The following is an 18,377-nucleotide window of genomic DNA, read 5'->3' as shown; positions in this document are numbered from 1 at the left end:
GGAAGCAATACTTCCATGCTGAGACAAATAAAAAGCCCCATCAATACGTTACGGAAATAGTTTATGCTGTGTCCAGCAGCAGACTTTTATTTAGTCATCATATTTTATTTTCGGATACATATTATAGGGTCTTTTACACTGTTTAAAGAATCGTTTTGATATTAACTTTTTAAATTTAGTTTGATTTTCCAATGAAATTTTGTACCGCACAAGTTCATTAGTGTTCCGAAAAGTGTTCGAAAAGTTCGTAACGACGATGAAAGGTCAAGGCCGTTCTAACTGGAAGTGGTCGATTTTTGTGATTCATTAAATTAGTCGCTGCATCAAATGCAGCAGGTATGAGCAGGCCTGGCCTAAGAAGTGGGAGTGCTGCCGACTGTACCAACCAGGCGACCTTGAATCGAGAAATGGCACGGAATGAAACTGACGAAGGAGGACGACAACGTGAGATGGCAGATCAAGACGATGAAGATAAATGCAGTGAAATCAAACCAAACCAACAAGCCAGTACAAAATTTCAGAACATTCAGTATGATTCCCGATTAACAGAAAATGGTATAAATATATATATGTAACTTTTAGTCATGATACTGCAACTTGTAAAAAAAAGTATTTTACAAGACTGGTATAGTGGTATATAAATTTGTGAAATTATGATATAAAATTAGGAGATCTGCATGTATTGTATGTGATTTCCTATTGAGGCAATCATCCACAATGTAAAGGAAATGAAGGTAAGCAATTTTTGGGCACTGTAGATGTATATATCCTTTGACGATCAACAAATCCCATACTGTATAGTAAGCTAGTAATTTAGTCAGACTCGGGTGGTGTCTGTCGAAAATTATCCCACAAAGGGTAATGCATGTTTTTTCATGCGACTCCTTCCTACATCATTGTACATGTACAATATAACATTAAAGTCTTTTTTTTGCTGGACTCCTCTCAACTTTAAGACCGAATTTGACATTTTTTCTTCAATGTCAATGACATTTAAAATTTTTGCTTATATGTACAAACTCTTACATTATTTGTACCTCATCTGCATGTTTTCGGAAATATCCAAAAGTATCGATAAAATCAGTTATAATTCCATCCAAGTTAGGTATGATATACTTCTTTTTTCAAATGGTTACCCAGATTTCCTAAGATCCTTCCCCACAAAAAAATCTACATACCAAAATCTGAATTTATTTAATTAATTTCAGCCTTTTTAGGAGTAAAATTGAAAATGGAGAATGTGCAAAGAGACAATAACCCGACCAAAGAGCAGCTAAAGGCCACCAATGGGTCTTCAAAACAGGGAGAAAATCCTGCTTGCAGAGGCATTCTTCATCTGGCCCCTAAACAAAAATGTGTACAAGTTTAGTGATATTGGACATCATACTAAACTCTGAAATATATAAATGAACTGAAATTAAAAATCAAACAAGTCTTAACAGAGGCCAGAGGCACCAGACTTTGGACAAGCCCTTAAATGTGGCAGGGTAAAACATATTTTGTGAGATCTCAACCTTTTCCCTACACTTTTTAGTTCTAGCTAATGTAGAAAAAACAAACACACAGCAATACGCAAAGAAGTCAAAGTCTGATGTCAGAATAGGTAACAAAAGAAACTAAACAAAATGACAATGATACATAAATCAACAAAGGAGTGTTCCTTTAAATGTCACTTTCTCACCAATTTAAGCTTGTGCAGTTGCCAGTTGGCAAGTTTTTATAAAAATTGATATCAGCTATTTTTAGTATATTAAGTATTGTGATCATGCAGATGTGAAGTTTATTTTTTCTGATTTTTAAAATTTAAAATAATTGGATAACTGAGAGGTCAGTCTCCTTTTATGAATTACTAACTTTAATTTAAAATAACTTTTACTTCATAAAATTATATGATCCTATTTGGAATTGTCAAACATGTTGGTAGAAAATCACATATAGGGGCGGATCCAGAACTTTTTATAAATGGGGGCTGGCTACAGTCATGTTTCAGTGATTCTGTATATAATCAATCAAATTTCCCCACATATAAGTGACTGATTCTGACAATACTTTTTAAAAAATTTTTTTTTTTTTTTTTATATTTTACATTCTTTTTATCATGTTTACACATTGTATGATCATTTTTAAGATATACAGTCAAACCTGATTAAACCGGACCCTGAATAAACCGGTTTCCTGTCCATTCCAGCCGAAAATGAAAGTCCCATTTTTTTCCCTTCAAAGTCTATGTTAAAATATCCTTTGTAAACCGGATCCTGTGTATTCCCAATTCTGGTCTAATTATGAAGTCCCAATACTCTTAATTACATTAATTATTACCTGTCAAAACCGGTTTGTCTAATTTATTTCAATGATCAATATGCAATCAAAACATATTTGTTTATACAATATGGCTTTTCAGGATAATCAATTAGTCAAGTGTTAAACTGTGAACTTACAAGCGTGCAACAGTGAGCTGTATTATTTATCAAAACATTATAAACGTGTCAATTAAACGAAAAGACACACCGAATTATCTCGGATTGAACTTACATTGTAACTTGGATTAACAAACTTAAATCGCGGAGTATGAAATTTACATCGTGATTTCGAAATCCTGGGTTTCCCATTGTGAACCCCTTAACAAATGACTTTGATAATGAAAAACACCTGGATGACAACAATCAATGGGTATTGTACACTGTACGACAACGTTTCGATGTGATGAAATTACGTTTATAATATTCTGGCTTTTTAATCGGCAATTCCAACATTTCAAATTAATGATCACGGAAGTAAATCGAATTCTCGTCTCACAATCCAAACATCGCAAGCATTATGATGCAAATGCAAACAATGAAAAACGAAGGGAAAGTATTTCAATATATCAGATATAATTTACAATCAGAGAGAACTATAACATGCAAAATATCGGACGTCACAAGTCACTAACTTTCTGTCAAAATGGAAACCTGAGAGAACTGGCTCACTGTATGTCCAAACCAGCCCTTATTCATAGTTCCATAAACGGCCGGTTTATAAAGGTTTTACTGTAAAAAATGTACATGTAGTATGAACAATGTCTGAAACTACTATCGACACATGATAAACTTACATTTGTACACTCATAGATATTGTAATGTTTTTTTTTGTTTTTTTTTTCAGGTGATCCTACCATAGAGTGTTCTGTTTGTTTACAACCTAGTATTTATCCTGTGCAGTTACCATGTCGACACATCTTTTGTTTTCTATGTGTAAAAGGTGTAGCTAACAGAAGTAAAAAATGTGCATTATGTAGACAGGAAATCCCTGCAGATTTTTTTGCCAAACCTGTTTTAGTTCGAACTGAAGATTTAGATAAGACAATAAAATTTGATAATGAATATCAGTGGTTTTATGAAGGTCGTAATGGATGGTGGAAATATGATGATAGAACCAGCCAGGAAATAGAAAGTCGTCACAAAACAGGAGAAAAACTATTTGAATTGTTGATAGCAGGATTTTTGTATATCATAGATTTAGAAAACATGATTCAGTATAGGAGAAATGACAGATCAAGGAAGAGGAGAATTAAAAGAGACTTAATTAGTATACCTGATGTTAAAGGTGTAGCTGGACTCAAATTTGATAATGAAATCTCCAGTCGTCTAGGTGGTGATGGAGGTGAAGAGATACAATCAAATACCCAACCCACAACAATGTTAACTAGTCCTGATACTGATGATCTAAGTGTCCCTAACAATACCCCACAGACTCCAAATACCCCTGTGGATAGTCCACCTAGTAGTGTTACATCATCACAGCAGGATCTTGCAGAACATTTACAGCAGTTAAATATTTCTGGATCAAGTACAACTTCTCTGTAAGGTTTCCTTCATCACATAATAACAGCATTAAATATATGATTATGTCAGATGCTTTATATTTTGTACATTTGTGTGTTACTATTTTCCAGAATTTAATTTTCTATGAATATAATTTGTTGAAATTTCATTGTACATTTTACACAAGACCTGTATGTGTTATGATTTATAAAAATGACCAAACCTTGAAACTGATAAGTTAAAGATCATTTCATTGACTTTTACAACAAGGGGATATGTAACAGAATGTCACCTTTAAGACTCAGTTATAATGGTTTAGCTTTTCACCTATTAAATTAATTATAAATTCAAATTTCTTAATCGCTCTAATTTTATTTTTTTGGACAAAGTAAATAGAATGTACCTCTTCAATCTTGTAGATTTTCCAAAAAAAAGAAAACGTTCAATGTTATTATTTGAAAAAAAATAGGTACCATTAAAAAACAGGTGGAATCTTCAATTAATATGTAATACTTGTGTATTGTACTCCTTTTAAGCTGTGTTACCACAAAAAATTGCTGTACATGTAACTATTTATAGTTGTAACTTTCACCCTCAGTGTCATTACTATTTGAATTTTCTAACAAACAAAATTTGTTTAAACATGTTAAACTTGAAGTAAATAGTGCTAATATTGTTAAAAAAAATATTTATGTTATTTGTTATTTTTATACGACCGCAAAAAAATTTGCGGTCGTATATTGATATCACGTTGTTGTCGCCGTTAGTGTCGTCCGAAGACGGATGGTTTCGGGATAATAACTTTAGTATAAGTAAACAGAAATCAATAAAATTTTAAGACAATGTTTATAACCACAAAAGGAAGCTTGGGATTGATTTTGGGGGTTATGGTTCCTCAGGTTTAGGAGTTAGGGTCCCACAGGGCCCAAAAATAGCATTTATCTAGTGTCAGAACAATAAGTTGTGTATAAGTATTTCAATTGTTCTGAAATTGTACCACAATGTTTAATACCATAAGTAGAAGGCTGAGATATATTTTAAGGGTTATGGGGCAAACGGTCTAGGAATAAAGGGCCAAAAAGGGGCCAAAACAAGCATTTTTGTAGTTTCAAGTCAATAAATTGGAGTTATCTTTCTTTGTTCAGAATGGTTGTTGAATCACCTCAAAGGAATTTTCTTTCTTTGTCCAGAATAGAAGTTGAATTAACTTAAATCAATGCTATATACAATATACAATGCAATATTCACTTTACTACCAACTGATAAATTAAAGCAATCTTTGCCATTCAGTGATTACAAGCACTTTGATTACCATTCTAGGGTTATGCCCCTATACAAGTGGAAAAATTGAAGATTTTTTTAGTTTCTATTCTCTTAACTTAAGTTTGTCTCTACTAAATTTAATGAATTGTGTATATAATGCTTATTACCTCTAAACTCAGTTTAAGTTCAATTTGGTAGCTTCACTTTTACAGTTCTTGAGTTATGTCCCTTTATAATGTTATATGCTAGCGGGGGCATCATCTATGTCCTTTAGGACACATTCCCCATTTATTTTTTAAGAAGTTACTATTAATCAATATTAATTTTAACCATGACTGTATGACATTTTATATTTAAATATTTTATGATGTATTTAAATGAGTAGTTATTGTTGCAAACTGCATTAGAAATTTGAATTGAGATCATTTTTGGAATAAGGGAAAGGGGGAAGTGAAAAAAATTGGGGTGGGGGTAAATTTTTTTTTTCATTTCAGATTTCAGAATTTAAAGAGAAAATTTCTTCAAATATTTTTTCTTTGAGAGGATTAATATTCAACAGCAAAGTAAATTGTTCAAAAGCAAAAAAATAATTTTTAAGTTCATTAGACCACATTCATTCTGTGTTAGAAAGCTATGCTGTGTCAACTATTTAATCATAATCCAAATTCAGAGCTGTATCCAGTTTGAATGTTGTGTCCATACTTGCCCCAACTGTTCTGGGTTCGACCTATGTGGTCGTATAAAGCTGTGCCCTGCGGAGCATTTGGTATTTCAGTGAAATCAATTTTGCTGACTTAACCCCTTTTTCCATGACTTGTTGCCACAGTTTTAATGGTGTTTTCAAACGATTTTTCACATTTTTGTTCTCGGAAATTACTAAATGCTCCTGATTTTCTCTTAGGATCAGAAAATTTTATTCATAAAATAATTTGAGATGAAAAACTATCTATCACTACATTGAACTAAGAGCTATTTCAAAATTGAGCATATGGGAGGTACTTATTACCACAACCCAACCATGCATAATATAAATTTTTCATAAAAATTGCAATTCCTTAAAATTCAAAGGGAAATGAAACCACCCCACAATAAATTATGTTGATTGCCTCCCATCCTCCCACCATGATCATTTTTGGAACAGCTCTAAGGAAATCTAAATTAAAGTACAATATTTTTTCTCTAAAGCCTTTCTTTTTCCAGCAAGTAAAGTATAATGAATAATGATAGTGAATATTGTGATGAGGCTGTATGGAATAACATTTATAATTACACAAAATTTAGAATAAAGTCAACCCACTCTGTTCCAATAATTATCATTCTGTCAAAGTATTTGGTTTCAGACTACATTATTTTACGGCATTTGAGCATTTGTTTGGAATAAAATTTATGTCTGACAGTAGAGCTGAGCTATTAGATATGTATCTTAACTGAGATAATTTTCTTTTTATCTTAAGATTAATGTAGTGAATGATAGAATAAAGAGTACAATGATGACCGAGTATAGGAATACATTGATAATATTAAAATTATATGGGCACAATGACCTTGTCACTTTAGGATTCAGGGATCTTGGGCACAATGACCTTGTCACTTTAGGATTCAGGAATCTTGGGCACAATGACCTTGTCACTTTAGGATTCAGGGATCATGGGCACAATGACCTTGTCACTTTAGGATTCAGGGATCATGGGCACAGTGACCTTGTCACTTTAGGATTCAGGGATCTTGGGCACAGTGACCTTGTCACTTAAGAATTCAGTGATCTTGGGCATAGTGACCTTGTCACTTTAGGATTCAGGGATCTTGGGCACAATGACCTTGTCACTTTAGGATTCAGGGATCTTGGGCACAATGACCTTGTCACATTAGGATACTAGTATAGGAATCTTGGGCACAATGACCTTGTCACTTTAGGATTCAGGGATCATTGACACAATGACCTTGTCACTTTAGGATTCAGGGATCATGGGCACAGTGACCTTGTCACTTTAGGATTCAGGGATCTTGGGCACAATGACCTTGTCACTTAAGAATTCAGGGATCTTGGGCATAGTGACCTTGTCACTTTAGGATTCAGGGATCTTGGGCAAAATGACCTTGTCACTTTAGGATTCAGGGATCTTGGGCACAATGACCTTGTCACTTTAGGAATCAGGGATCTTGGGCACAATGACCTTGTCACTTTAGGATTCAGGGATCTTGGGCACAATGACCTTGTCACTTTAGGATTCAGGGATCATGGGCACAATGACCTTGTCACTTTAGGATTCAGGGATCTTGGACACAGTGACCTTGTCACTTTAGGATTCAGGAATCAAGTTCATTGAATCAGTGTAAAGTAAAAGAGGGTATATTGGTAATGGAAATAATACAAATTTTGCATATTGCACATGTTGTAAAAACCTTTGTAGTTCACCATTTCAAAAACAAAAGTTCTATTTATATTCTTATTGTTGGTCAGTCATTGGTAATTGGGTTGAAGACATTTTTACCAATCATAATGTGCACTCTTGGAAAATAGTACTGAGAATGCTATAGATTATGAAAGGGGGAGTTGGGTATACGTATATAACCCCTGAGGTCATTAGAACATGAACACTGACAGAGTTTTATTTAATCTTCATACAAGCTTTGTATTAAACTTGACCAAATAAAGAATATATTAAAATAGATATTTCATAGAAATACTTAACTTGTTTGAAACTGTAGATTTATGTAATAGAATCTCATATGATTTAAAAAAAAAATAAAGTGAATGATATTATTTATAATGTATATGCGTGTACATGTAAACTGTGATAGTTTTTGGTTAATTACAGCATCTTCTATATTGTGCCATATATGCTGGTTTTAAGGTTGAGTTTAGAATTAAAAATGTATGAATATTTTGTGCTGTGCAAACTTCTAAAACATTTTGCCAGTGTAATGCCTTATAAATTTTTTACCTGCATTTTAGGAAGATAGAATTTAAAAAGGGGCATTAGCCCCCAAATTCCAGAAAATATTCCATTGTAAGTACAGGCATACATGTATCATTATATGTTTCTCCCATCATCAGGGACTTGCAATAGACAATGGCATATTATGCTTTTTTTAAATCAAAATTTAAGAAAATGATGAAATTATATGAAAATTCTTGGAGGTATTTGGCATAATGTTATGCTATGGTGATATTTAGTTATCTGTATGTACAAGTGTTGTAGTATATTAAATATGTTTTTATTTACTAAAGTTGAAAGTTCTTATTAAAATATTTATTCCCTCCTTGATGTGTTATATCTGTCCAAGCAATACTTTTAGATCACACCATATTTTGTCTGGTTTATATGTCCTGGTGAAGATCTGAAACTGAATATTAGCACCTGCTTTGTAATTATAAATCCTTTATTTTGAATGACCATGATGTTCACTGAGAGTGTTGAAGATCTTGCGTTTAATCCCAAACATAAACTTTAAACTGTTTATTTGCTGCTATTTTGCTAAGTAGCTAGTATTTAGGTGTAAGAGCAACGTTAAAACTGTTTATTTGCTGCTATTTTGCTAAGTAGCTAGTATTTAGGTGTAAGAGCAACGTTAGTTAGAGCAAAACACTCTTTATACCATTAAGTTATCAATTTTATTGAGAGTTAGATTTCTACACCCAGGTATGCCTTGTATTAAGTAGTGTAACTTTTAACTTATATCACCAAATTTTACTGTCTTTCTGCCTATTGTATTACCTTGTGAAAGGGCATGGCTCAGTTGTTTGGTCTAGAACAAAGGAGGCATCATACTCATATAATATTCTTTTCCTGAATTAGTTTAAACATATTTAATTATAGTGGATCGGGAAACAAGTTTTGCAACTTATATTAATCCCTTTCCACTTTGCAGGTGCGAGTGCTGCTTTGTAGCGGCATTAACCTGCTCTTTTTTGAAATCTACAAGGGTGTCTTTAGTGTGCAAGAGATATGGCTCTCTCTTAACACGGGTCAGCCATTTATCATCCCCTTCCGACGGACTATCATCGTTTCCTCAAGACCATACTCGCAAATGGTGTCAAGGAATTGAAATGTCATATTTGTAACTTGATGTCATACACCGACTGTCCATCCAAATCCCTAAGACAGTGCTTGCCTCAAGTGTGGAAATTAGTTTTAAAACCTGCCTGGTCTATTGAAAGACTTCAAAATAGCCTTTTATTCCATCAAATAACATGGCAAGATTTAGATCTCTTAAGATGAAAAAGCAACAGTAAGTTGGTTGAAGTTAGAATAATAAGTCCAAAAAGGCGGAGCGTCTTTTTACCACAGAACACCGCAGAATACCACAGAACACCACAGAATACCACAGAACTCTAAAAATATACCACAGAACACTTAAAATATACCACAGAACATGAGAACAAACAGCAAAACAACTTAAATATGCAACATAACATTAAAATAACTCAACAACGAATATTAATTAGACGGTAAATCTAAATTTCATTACCGATCGCAAACCGCATATCGCTGAACAGCGCAATTTGTTTTTATTTTTTTTTATTTATCGAATTAATTGTGACCTTAATATATTTTTTTAGTTATTAATGCCAAAAAATTATATCAAATTAAAGTTTAAAATATCAAATATATCTACATTGAACACACCGAACAGAAAAGGAAAGTCTATAAGATGACAACTCCACAAACCACCGTCATCAACACCTCATATATATTTTTTATTCATTTTCTTCTTATTATTATCAGAGACATATATATATATATATATGTCTCTGTTATTTTATATAAATAGTTATACCAAAAATAAGACAAGAGACAAATATCAAAATCTAACCGACGGAAAGAGATCGAGGACTTTGACTGATTACTTATTGTGAATATATTTAAATTTTATTTGAAATGCATAAAGTTCCTGTAGTACGATTTTAATCAATTATCATGCAATATCTTTGAATGGGTCATGTTTTTTACATACTTATATAATTCATTTTTGTTTTGAATAATACTAGTAAAACAAACGTCTATATATTATGGTCATTATTAAGAGTAATTTAACAAACAAAAAGGAGGGGGACAGGTATTCCATCAGAGTATCACTATTCTCGTCTCTTCCTTGTATCTAAGAAGACCGGAGGAATGAGACCAGTCATCGATTTGCCTATCCTCAATTCTTACATGATTATTCCCCATTTCAAAATGGAGACCAATCGTTCAATAAGAGTTTCTATTCTTCCAGGTATGTGGACAACATCACTGGATCTGACGGACGCTTACTTTCATGTTCCAGTTTGCCATTCATACTGCAAATTCCTTCGGTTTATTTGGAACAAAAGGTTTACCAATTCAGAGTTCTCCCTTTTGGTCTGTCAACTGCACCACTAGCCTTTACCAAACTCATGCAGGTAGCCATAGCTCACATTCATTCACAGGCTATTCAGATTCATTCTTACCTGGACGACTCACTGATCAAGGATCTTTCTCCCGAGAAACTCTGTCTCAATACCGATGTAGTCATCAGATTGCTTCTCTCTATAGGGTTTCTCATCTCTTGGAAAAAGTCGGACCTCATTCCGTCTCAGGACTTTATTTTCCTAGGCGAACATTACCTTACTCATCAGTGCATAGTTCGACCTCCTCAGGAAAAGTTTCAGAATCTTTGTTCAAAAATTCATCTGTTTCTATCTTAAAAAAAAAACCAGTTACTGCTCGCCAGTTTTCACAACTACTAGGTCTCTTGAATTCACTAGCGGATGTTGTTCCACTTGGTCGCCTTCACATTCGACCTCTTCAATTTTATCTACATCAACATTGGCTCCCAGTTACACAGGATTAGGAATTTCCAGTTTCAATCATTCATCAGAAATTGTTTCCTCATTTGGTTTGGTGGACTTCTCAAGCAAACGTTTTGCTTTGCCAACTTCTGTCCTCTCCAGTTCCAAATCAGACTCTGTTCACAGATGCCTCCAACCTCGGTCGGGGAGCTTATGGAAGGTCTTTCAGTGTCAGGAGTGTGGAAGGAATCTTTTGAAGGAACACATCAACATACTAGAAATAAAGGCAGTTCTTCTTGCACTGTCTCATTTTCAGTCCCTACTGCAGAACAAATCTCTGGTTCTAGCAACGGACAACACCACTGTGGTGGCTTATTTGCGAAACCAAGAGGGAACTCCTCCTTCTTTGCAATCACCTTCATCTACAGATTGAGTGGGAACTTCTCCAATCAGTATTTCAGGCCATAACACTTCAGTGGGGGTCTCCTCATAAAGACCTGTTTGCAATAAGCCTTAATTACAAAGTTCAAGTGTTCATGTCTCCTGTACCAGATCCGAAAGCTTACGCAGTAGACTGCATGAGTGTTCCTAGCTTGGGACAGAATGTTCGCTTACGCCTTCCCTCCGTTCAGATTTCTGTCAGAAGTTCTTCGGAAGATCTCAGCAGAGCAAGGGTTGGTCATTCTTATTGTTCTAGCTTGGCCCAAACAAGCCTGGTTTCAGATCTTCTTCATCTGTCTTGTGCTCGTCCACTGGTTCTACCAGTACGACACAATTTCTGTCCCAGTTCAAAGGCAAGATTCGTCATCCCAATTCAGAGAATCTTCATCTGTTCGCGTGGCTTCTCTCATGTTTAACTTCAAGGAGAGAGGTTTTCCTGAATGCGCAGCCAGACATCTCTCCCGAGCAGTTAGAGATTCCACTAACATCGTCTATGATGCCAAGTGGACTATCTTCAGTAGTTGGTGTAGTGAGAAGGAAATTGATCCTTTCCAAATTTCTGTACAACAACAAGCAGACTTTCGGATCCACCTTTTTGAAGAGAAAGGATTATCTCCCTCTACTATTAAAGGCTAAAGATCAGCTATTTAAGCAAGTAAATAGGCAAATGTATGCTTTTCCTCCAACTCCATTTTTAGTTTTGATGCTCAATGCACCAGTAAAGTCAACGCTGTTACAGTAAACGGCGGCAAATCTCTTAGTCTGTCTGCTGGTAGAGGCGGCGGGTACGGAGTAGCATACGGTCTTCCTGTAACATTTCGGCAAGTAACACATTTGTGAATAATTGTTTTCACATATTGTCGGACTGCTGGGATCCAGTAAAACTGTCGTAAAGAAGTGACAGTACTTTCTAATCCAGAGTGAAGTAGTCTATTTTGGGCATCCATTATAATTAGAGTTGATAATGTATCCTTATTTGGCAATAATATCGGGAACTTGGCTGAAGCGGCAATAGGTGCGTTGTTTAAACGTCCGCCACAACGTATCAACCTTTTCTCGTCCAGGTACAATTTCAACTGCTTTAGGGAGCTACCATTTGATTTTTATGGGGGCTAGGATGAAAAATTTTGTCCTGCAATTTTTTTTAAGCTGTAATTCCTGTCCTGCCTTTTTATTTTTCACTCTGTTTGGTCCTGCTTTTTTTTTTTTTTTTTAGTTTATCCTGATTTACCTAAATTGTCGTCCTGACTTTTTTTTTTGGCAATTGTCTCATCCTGCCTTTTTTTTTTACTCAAAACTCCTGTCCTGCCTATTTTTTTCAAATTTCATCTGTTACACGTAGAAGTTTCTGGTACGCTCCACACCTATCTATATCTATGATTTTATTTATTCCCACTGTAATACTTGTCGCTGTATCGTTTGTGTTTGTTGATAAGTTATCTTTGGTTAGAGTTGTAAATATTAGACCTTCTTCTTTTTTCCACTGAGGCCATTTTGTAGTATCAACAATCCATCCGGGGCCTTTCATCCATAGATCACAATTTTTTAAACTTACAGCTGTCATACCTCTTGAAAGTAAGTCTGCGGGGTTTGAATCAGTCGGACAATCCATGCGTAAGGCAGCAACCATTTGATTTTCTGGGGGGGGGGCTATGGTTTTTTTTTGGAGAAAAAAAGTTTGTTTCCAGTTTTTGGAGAAAAAAATAATTTGTTTTTGATCCCTCAGCTGCCACTATATGTAATGCTAAAATTGAAAGAAAAAATTTGTCCAGAAAAAAAAACCATAGCCCCAATCCCCCCCAGAAAATCAAATGGTTGCTGCTAAGCTGATTTATTTCCGCAACTCTGTTTTTGACGAAAATCGGTACTTGTTTCTTAGTTATTAACCAGCTCAGTGTAATTTGACTGTCACTCCAAAGTGTTGCTTGTGAAAAGCTTATATATGACTTCAAATGTTTCAGTAATCTACTCCCTATCACTGCTGCCATGAGCTCAAGTTTCGGAATTGTCATGTTTTTCAATGGGGCAACTCTGTTTCTATACATAATCAGCGTAGACTGGTTCCCGAAAAACTACATATGCACATGCTTCATACGCCTTTAAACTTGCATCTGTGAATATGTGTAGTGAAATATCTTCCGTTGATCTCCTTTCTTTGAAATACGGTCTTGAAATTTCAGTCTCTATACATTCATGTGTGTCTCGTTGAATTTCTTTCCATTCCATTATAGTTTCTGGCGATAACGGTTCATCCCAATCCAGTTTTTCTCCCATAGGGTCTGCATGAACATTTTGATCCTTACTGTTATCAGACTTATAATTCCTTGAGGGTCGTAAATTTTTGAAGATTGTCTAAGAATTTCACGCTTTGTAATCAAATGATCCTCCATTTCAACGTATTCCTGTTTTGCGAAAGTAAGCGTGTCCTTGTCTGTATTCCATCTTAGTCCTAATACTTTGATAAGTTTGTCATTATCAAGTATATTTTCTGACGTTGCACGATCTTGTAAAGTCTTGTTGTTTGATGCCCAAGAGCGTAAATTAAATCCCGCTTTTGCAAATAAGGTACGAGATGTGTCAAAATATTGTAGTAATTGGCTCTCGGTTGGAAAACTTGAAATTATGTTGTCAACGTAAAGATCCTTCTGTATAGCATCAGTCCATTCACATGTATTTTCACTTAGGTGCTTTTGAACAACGGCATTTAAAATAAATGAAGAACAGGTAGCTCCAAATAAGACGGATTTGAATCGGTAAACTGAGAGCGGACTTGTAGAGTCTGTAGGATCGGAAAACCAAAAAAATCTAGTTACATAACAGTCTTTCTCTTATAATCCAACATTCAAAAACGCCTTTTCAATATCTGTTGAAACTGCCCATTGATTTAATCGAAATCTAAGTAAAATACCTGTTAACTCGTTTAGATCAGGTGGTGTATCCATTAAACAGTCGTTTAAGCTAGGAGTTTCTTGTCTTGTTCTACTGCTACAGTCAAACACTATATCCTAATAGGTGTAGTCGACGATTCTTTTTTGACGGCATGATGCGGTATGTAGTGCACTGTGTTTCTAGTCACTGTGTCTTCGCCTATCTTCTCTATAAATCCTCTTCTTTCTTGTTCACCTATTATTTCTCCGTATTTCTGTAATAAATGCGGTTCCTTTTTCAGTCGTTTAATTACGTTTTCTGTTCTGTGATGGGCTATCTCTTTGTTCATTGGTAATGGTGGATGCTCTTCTTTCCAGGGTAATGTAGCAAAATATATGTTGTCATGGTAACTGATACATGTCTTCTCATATACTTCTCTTAATTCCTTGTTCCCTGTTTCCTTCTCATCTATTTGCTCAATTCCAAGTGTTTCTAACTTCCAAAACTTCTTCAGGTCGCATTCTTCTGTCTTTTTTGATGTCATTACATTCATCATAGATGTTGGCTGGTCATTGTAACTTGGTGTACCGTGAAGTGGTCCTGACAGTAAATAACCTATTTTTGATTTCACGGCAGTACTTCCCTCACCCCTTTATAATGATATGGTTTTCTATAATTGACCAATAGTAGTCGGCTCCTACGAGTACTGAGACTTGGAAATTGTCATCGCGGTAACTGGATGTGCGAGTTTTATCTCGGATAAATATGACAATTTAGCAGCTTTGCGGATCTAAGTTTGGAGTGGTGCGGCGATTTCCGGTACGATCAATACTCTGATCGGCAATTTTCCTTCGTCTGTGAGCAAATAAATAGTTGCAGTTTTTAAGTGTCTAATTTTCGTACTTTCTGCACTGTCCCCGAACCCGGAAAAATTTAAACTTTCTGTGCCAGTTATTGATAACTGCAATTAAGCGGCCAAGTCTTCTGTGATGAACGACCTCTGTGCACCTTCATCAAAAAGAATGTTGGCTTCTAAAGATTGTGTAGTCCTGAACTTACAGGATTTATTGCGGTTTTGAGCATGACATTCGTGGTTACCTGTGAATGTAAAAATGTGTCCGTTTCCTTCGCGTTGTGTTGAATGGTACTTGCGTTCACACTATCTTCAATATCTATTTGTGCATTATCCTTACATAAACTCGTGTGATGACGCTTATGACATTTTCTACATGTTTTATTTGACTTTAATACAATCAACCAAGTTATGATGTCCTAAACAGTTGAAGCATATGCAGTCTCTTTTTACTATTGACATGCGGTCTTTCTATACAGTTACTTTGGTACAATTTACCGAGGTGTGTGATTCGTGACAATTATGAATCGCACTGTTTAGATTTGAAGTTAGTGTTTTGGTGATTCTTATTTTGGTGGCTGTGACTTGATTGTCGCTTTCGCGGTGTTGTGTTCGTCAAAAATGCTGCAGTAGCGGTAGGATTTGCATGACTGTCTGTTGAGTTACCGGCTTCCATGATATTTATTTCATTAAATATGCCTTTTCGTAAGTCTGCTAAGCGTATGCTTGTGGACCCAAATTCTCTTGCAAGGTTTTTTCGAATTTCGCCTGGTAGTTTGTTCAATATTATTGGCACTAACAGCGCTCCGTATGATTCATCAGTTTGTCCTAGTGATTCTAAACCTCTTATGTAAATTTCAATGTTGTCATAAAAATGTCGGAGGTTGAAAAGTGTGTACCTAGGCGACGTAATATCAATAAGTTCCTGCATATACCTCTGTGTAATTTTATGTTGCTGACCATATCTTTCTTGTAATAGGGAAATTGCCTTTTCATAGTTTGCATTAGTGAGCGCAAAACCTGTCACTGATTTTAGAGCTTCATCGTGAAGTAACGATTTCAAATAATTGAATTTTTGGACATTGCCTAAGGTTGGGTTCGTATGCACGGCTGTCTCAAATGAGTCCCAAAATGATTGCCATTGAAGTATATCTCCATCAAAAGAAGGGAGATTCAACTTGGGTAGTTTGTTGTATTCACAAGTTGAGCTAAAGGATGGGCGAAAATCTGACAAACGGTAATTTGAGTTGTTCTGGTGTTCTGTATATGAAGAGTTTATAGTACGAACGGGTTGAGTAGTTTCTATAGATATCTAATAATTATCTAAGAATATAATATATATTCTTACTTTGGATTAGTTGCATTGCCATGCGATTTTATTATCAATAGTCATGAAGACCAATTAAAAAGTTACCTGTAACCTGAATTAATAGATTGTACGTGCGCCTGCGCATTGCGTATTTTTAGTTCCGTAAAAGTTGCAAGAATTTGGTCAACACAAGTTTGTCCTTTTACATACTTCATATGAGGGTATAATATTATATTGACGATTTATTCACTCTATATCTTGAATATTGCACACCTTTTAATATCCAGGAATGATTTGAATATTAAATATAAGTATAGTCATTGGTGTTCTATATGTGTCCGGTGCTTAAACACAATGCAAAAGGAAATTTGCAGTATAATTCATATTTAAGAAAATTGAATCTGATTGAATTTTCATTTGTGTCATTTGTCATTTGGTCATTTATATTAAATCAAGCATTTAAACTGAATTACTATATTCAATGTTTGTAATTTATCGTTGTGTCCATGTGTCCGGACACAAAATGCATGTCAACTATATTTTGCACCGAAACCTTGCCACTAATGAGTTTCTATGCGTGGAGTAAAACTTTCTGCGTGTGTATTCAACGACGTAGTTTTGACTAAGATAAATTTGTTGACTTGACGAATTTTACCTTCTAAGTTAAATGCATACTCATCTGCTTCAACGATCTCTGTTTCAATATCTCCGTCGTCCAGTTCCTGTACTATGTCCTCATCTAACTTGCGTAATATTTCTTGCTTCCGTTTCAGACTATCCAATATGTTTGCATGACAAATCCTCCGTGTCCACGGTTCCATCTTTTTCCTGTTGAACGTCTTCAAATTTCTTTATCAGTCTGGAAACTGTACTTCCATGTCCTGCTCGTATCGAACGTAGCTTCTGATTCATCCTGGTCTCGGCACCAATTTCGTAGAGTGGTTGTATCGGACACAAATTAGGGCTTAGTAAATAAGAACGTCTGCTTGCAATGATACTTGTATTGAACTCTGAAAAGCTAACGTCACAACAACGGTGACGTCGGGTAGTTTAAACATATTTATTTATTGTTGATTGGGAAACAAGTTATTACAACTTATATAAATCCCTCTCCACTTTGCGGGTGCGAGTGCTGCCCTTGTAGCGGCATTACCCTACTCTTTTCGTGTACATGGAGAGTGGTAGCGGGAACACCTCATGTGCAATTCTAAACAGAGCTATTTCTACCTCCTGGGTCCTTTTTAATAATGCTTCTTTATTCTTATCTGCAGGTTTCTGGAGAACTGATAATTTTTTCATTTCTAACCATCTGCAGTCTTTAGCTACTCAAGCTCAGAGTTTGTACTCCTTAGGACCTTTAGTTTCCGCACAAAGAGTTGTTTTCCTCCTGCATCTTCTGGTTCAGGAGATTCAGCTTTGTGTTAGATTCTATATTTTACTCAGAATTTATGATGGTAGCGTATTTGTTGACATAAAATTTTACATTTTTAAAGTAAAATGAGGTTTTATTAAATAAATACTTACTATCATAAATTAAAGGTCCCTCCCAACCTCCCCTTCATCCCCTGGTTTTTTCCTAGGGCTTCTTGCTTACTTTAGGAAATTAAATGGATGATATAAAGGCATGGTTATACGGGCACTGCTTGGTCATCCCTCTTCTCATTGGATGATATTTTTATTTGGGGTTTTCCGCCTGTCAGACTTGCGCAGATGGATGTACTCAGAATTTATGATGGTAAGTATTTATTTAATAAAATCTCATTTTACTTTAAAAATGTACAAACTGCTTCACATTAAGTTTAAAACTTTGCCAACCAATTGTAAAATGTATATCTTTCTCGACTGATGGACTTACAATTAGATACAAAAGTTGTAACAATTCTGTTCTTACAGTCATATATTAACTGAGAGTAAATAAAACAACAAGAAAAAAAAAACATTACCAAAGTACAGAAAAATATTCGACATTATTCACATTTTATTTGTAAATAATGCCATAAACTTTAGGTGAAACAAACTCATACCATACAACCAGGAGAGACATTAGATACTGAAGATGTGCATTCTAATAGGACAAAGAGGCCA

At 35.0% G+C, this 18,377-nt stretch overlaps 1 protein-coding gene across 1 annotated transcript; it reads left to right on the top strand.

Moving 5' to 3' along the window:
• The first annotated feature begins 243 nt into the window (after window positions 1–243).
• Window positions 244–8,330, top strand: LOC143050827 (E3 ubiquitin-protein ligase rnf146-like). Its single transcript, XM_076223940.1, has 2 exons — window positions 244–555; window positions 3,145–8,330. Exons 1-2 carry the CDS (start codon window positions 339–341, stop codon window positions 3,843–3,845), a joined length of 918 nt encoding a protein of 305 aa, XP_076080055.1. The 5' UTR covers window positions 244–338; the 3' UTR covers window positions 3,846–8,330.
• Window positions 8,331–18,377: the final 10,047 nt, after the last annotated feature.

Source organism: Mytilus galloprovincialis, chromosome 1 (assembly GCF_965363235.1).
Source record: "Mytilus galloprovincialis chromosome 1, xbMytGall1.hap1.1, whole genome shotgun sequence".
NCBI classification, from domain to species: Eukaryota; Metazoa; Mollusca; class Bivalvia; order Mytilida; family Mytilidae; genus Mytilus; species Mytilus galloprovincialis.
Note: the sequence above shows the minus strand (reverse complement) of the source record. Positions and strands in the feature narration are given on the sequence as shown.

What these genes read in the sequence shown, in the direction of transcription:
- LOC143050827 (XM_076223940.1), top strand. Translation starts at nt 339, where the DNA reads ATGAGCAGGCCTGGCCTAAGAAGTGGGAGTGCTGCCGACTGTACCAAC. An exon ending in TTCCCGATTAACAGAAAATG is followed by an intron (nt 556 to 3,144) that starts GTATAAATATAT and finishes TTTTTTTTTCAG; the next exon opens with GTGATCCTACCATAGAGTGT.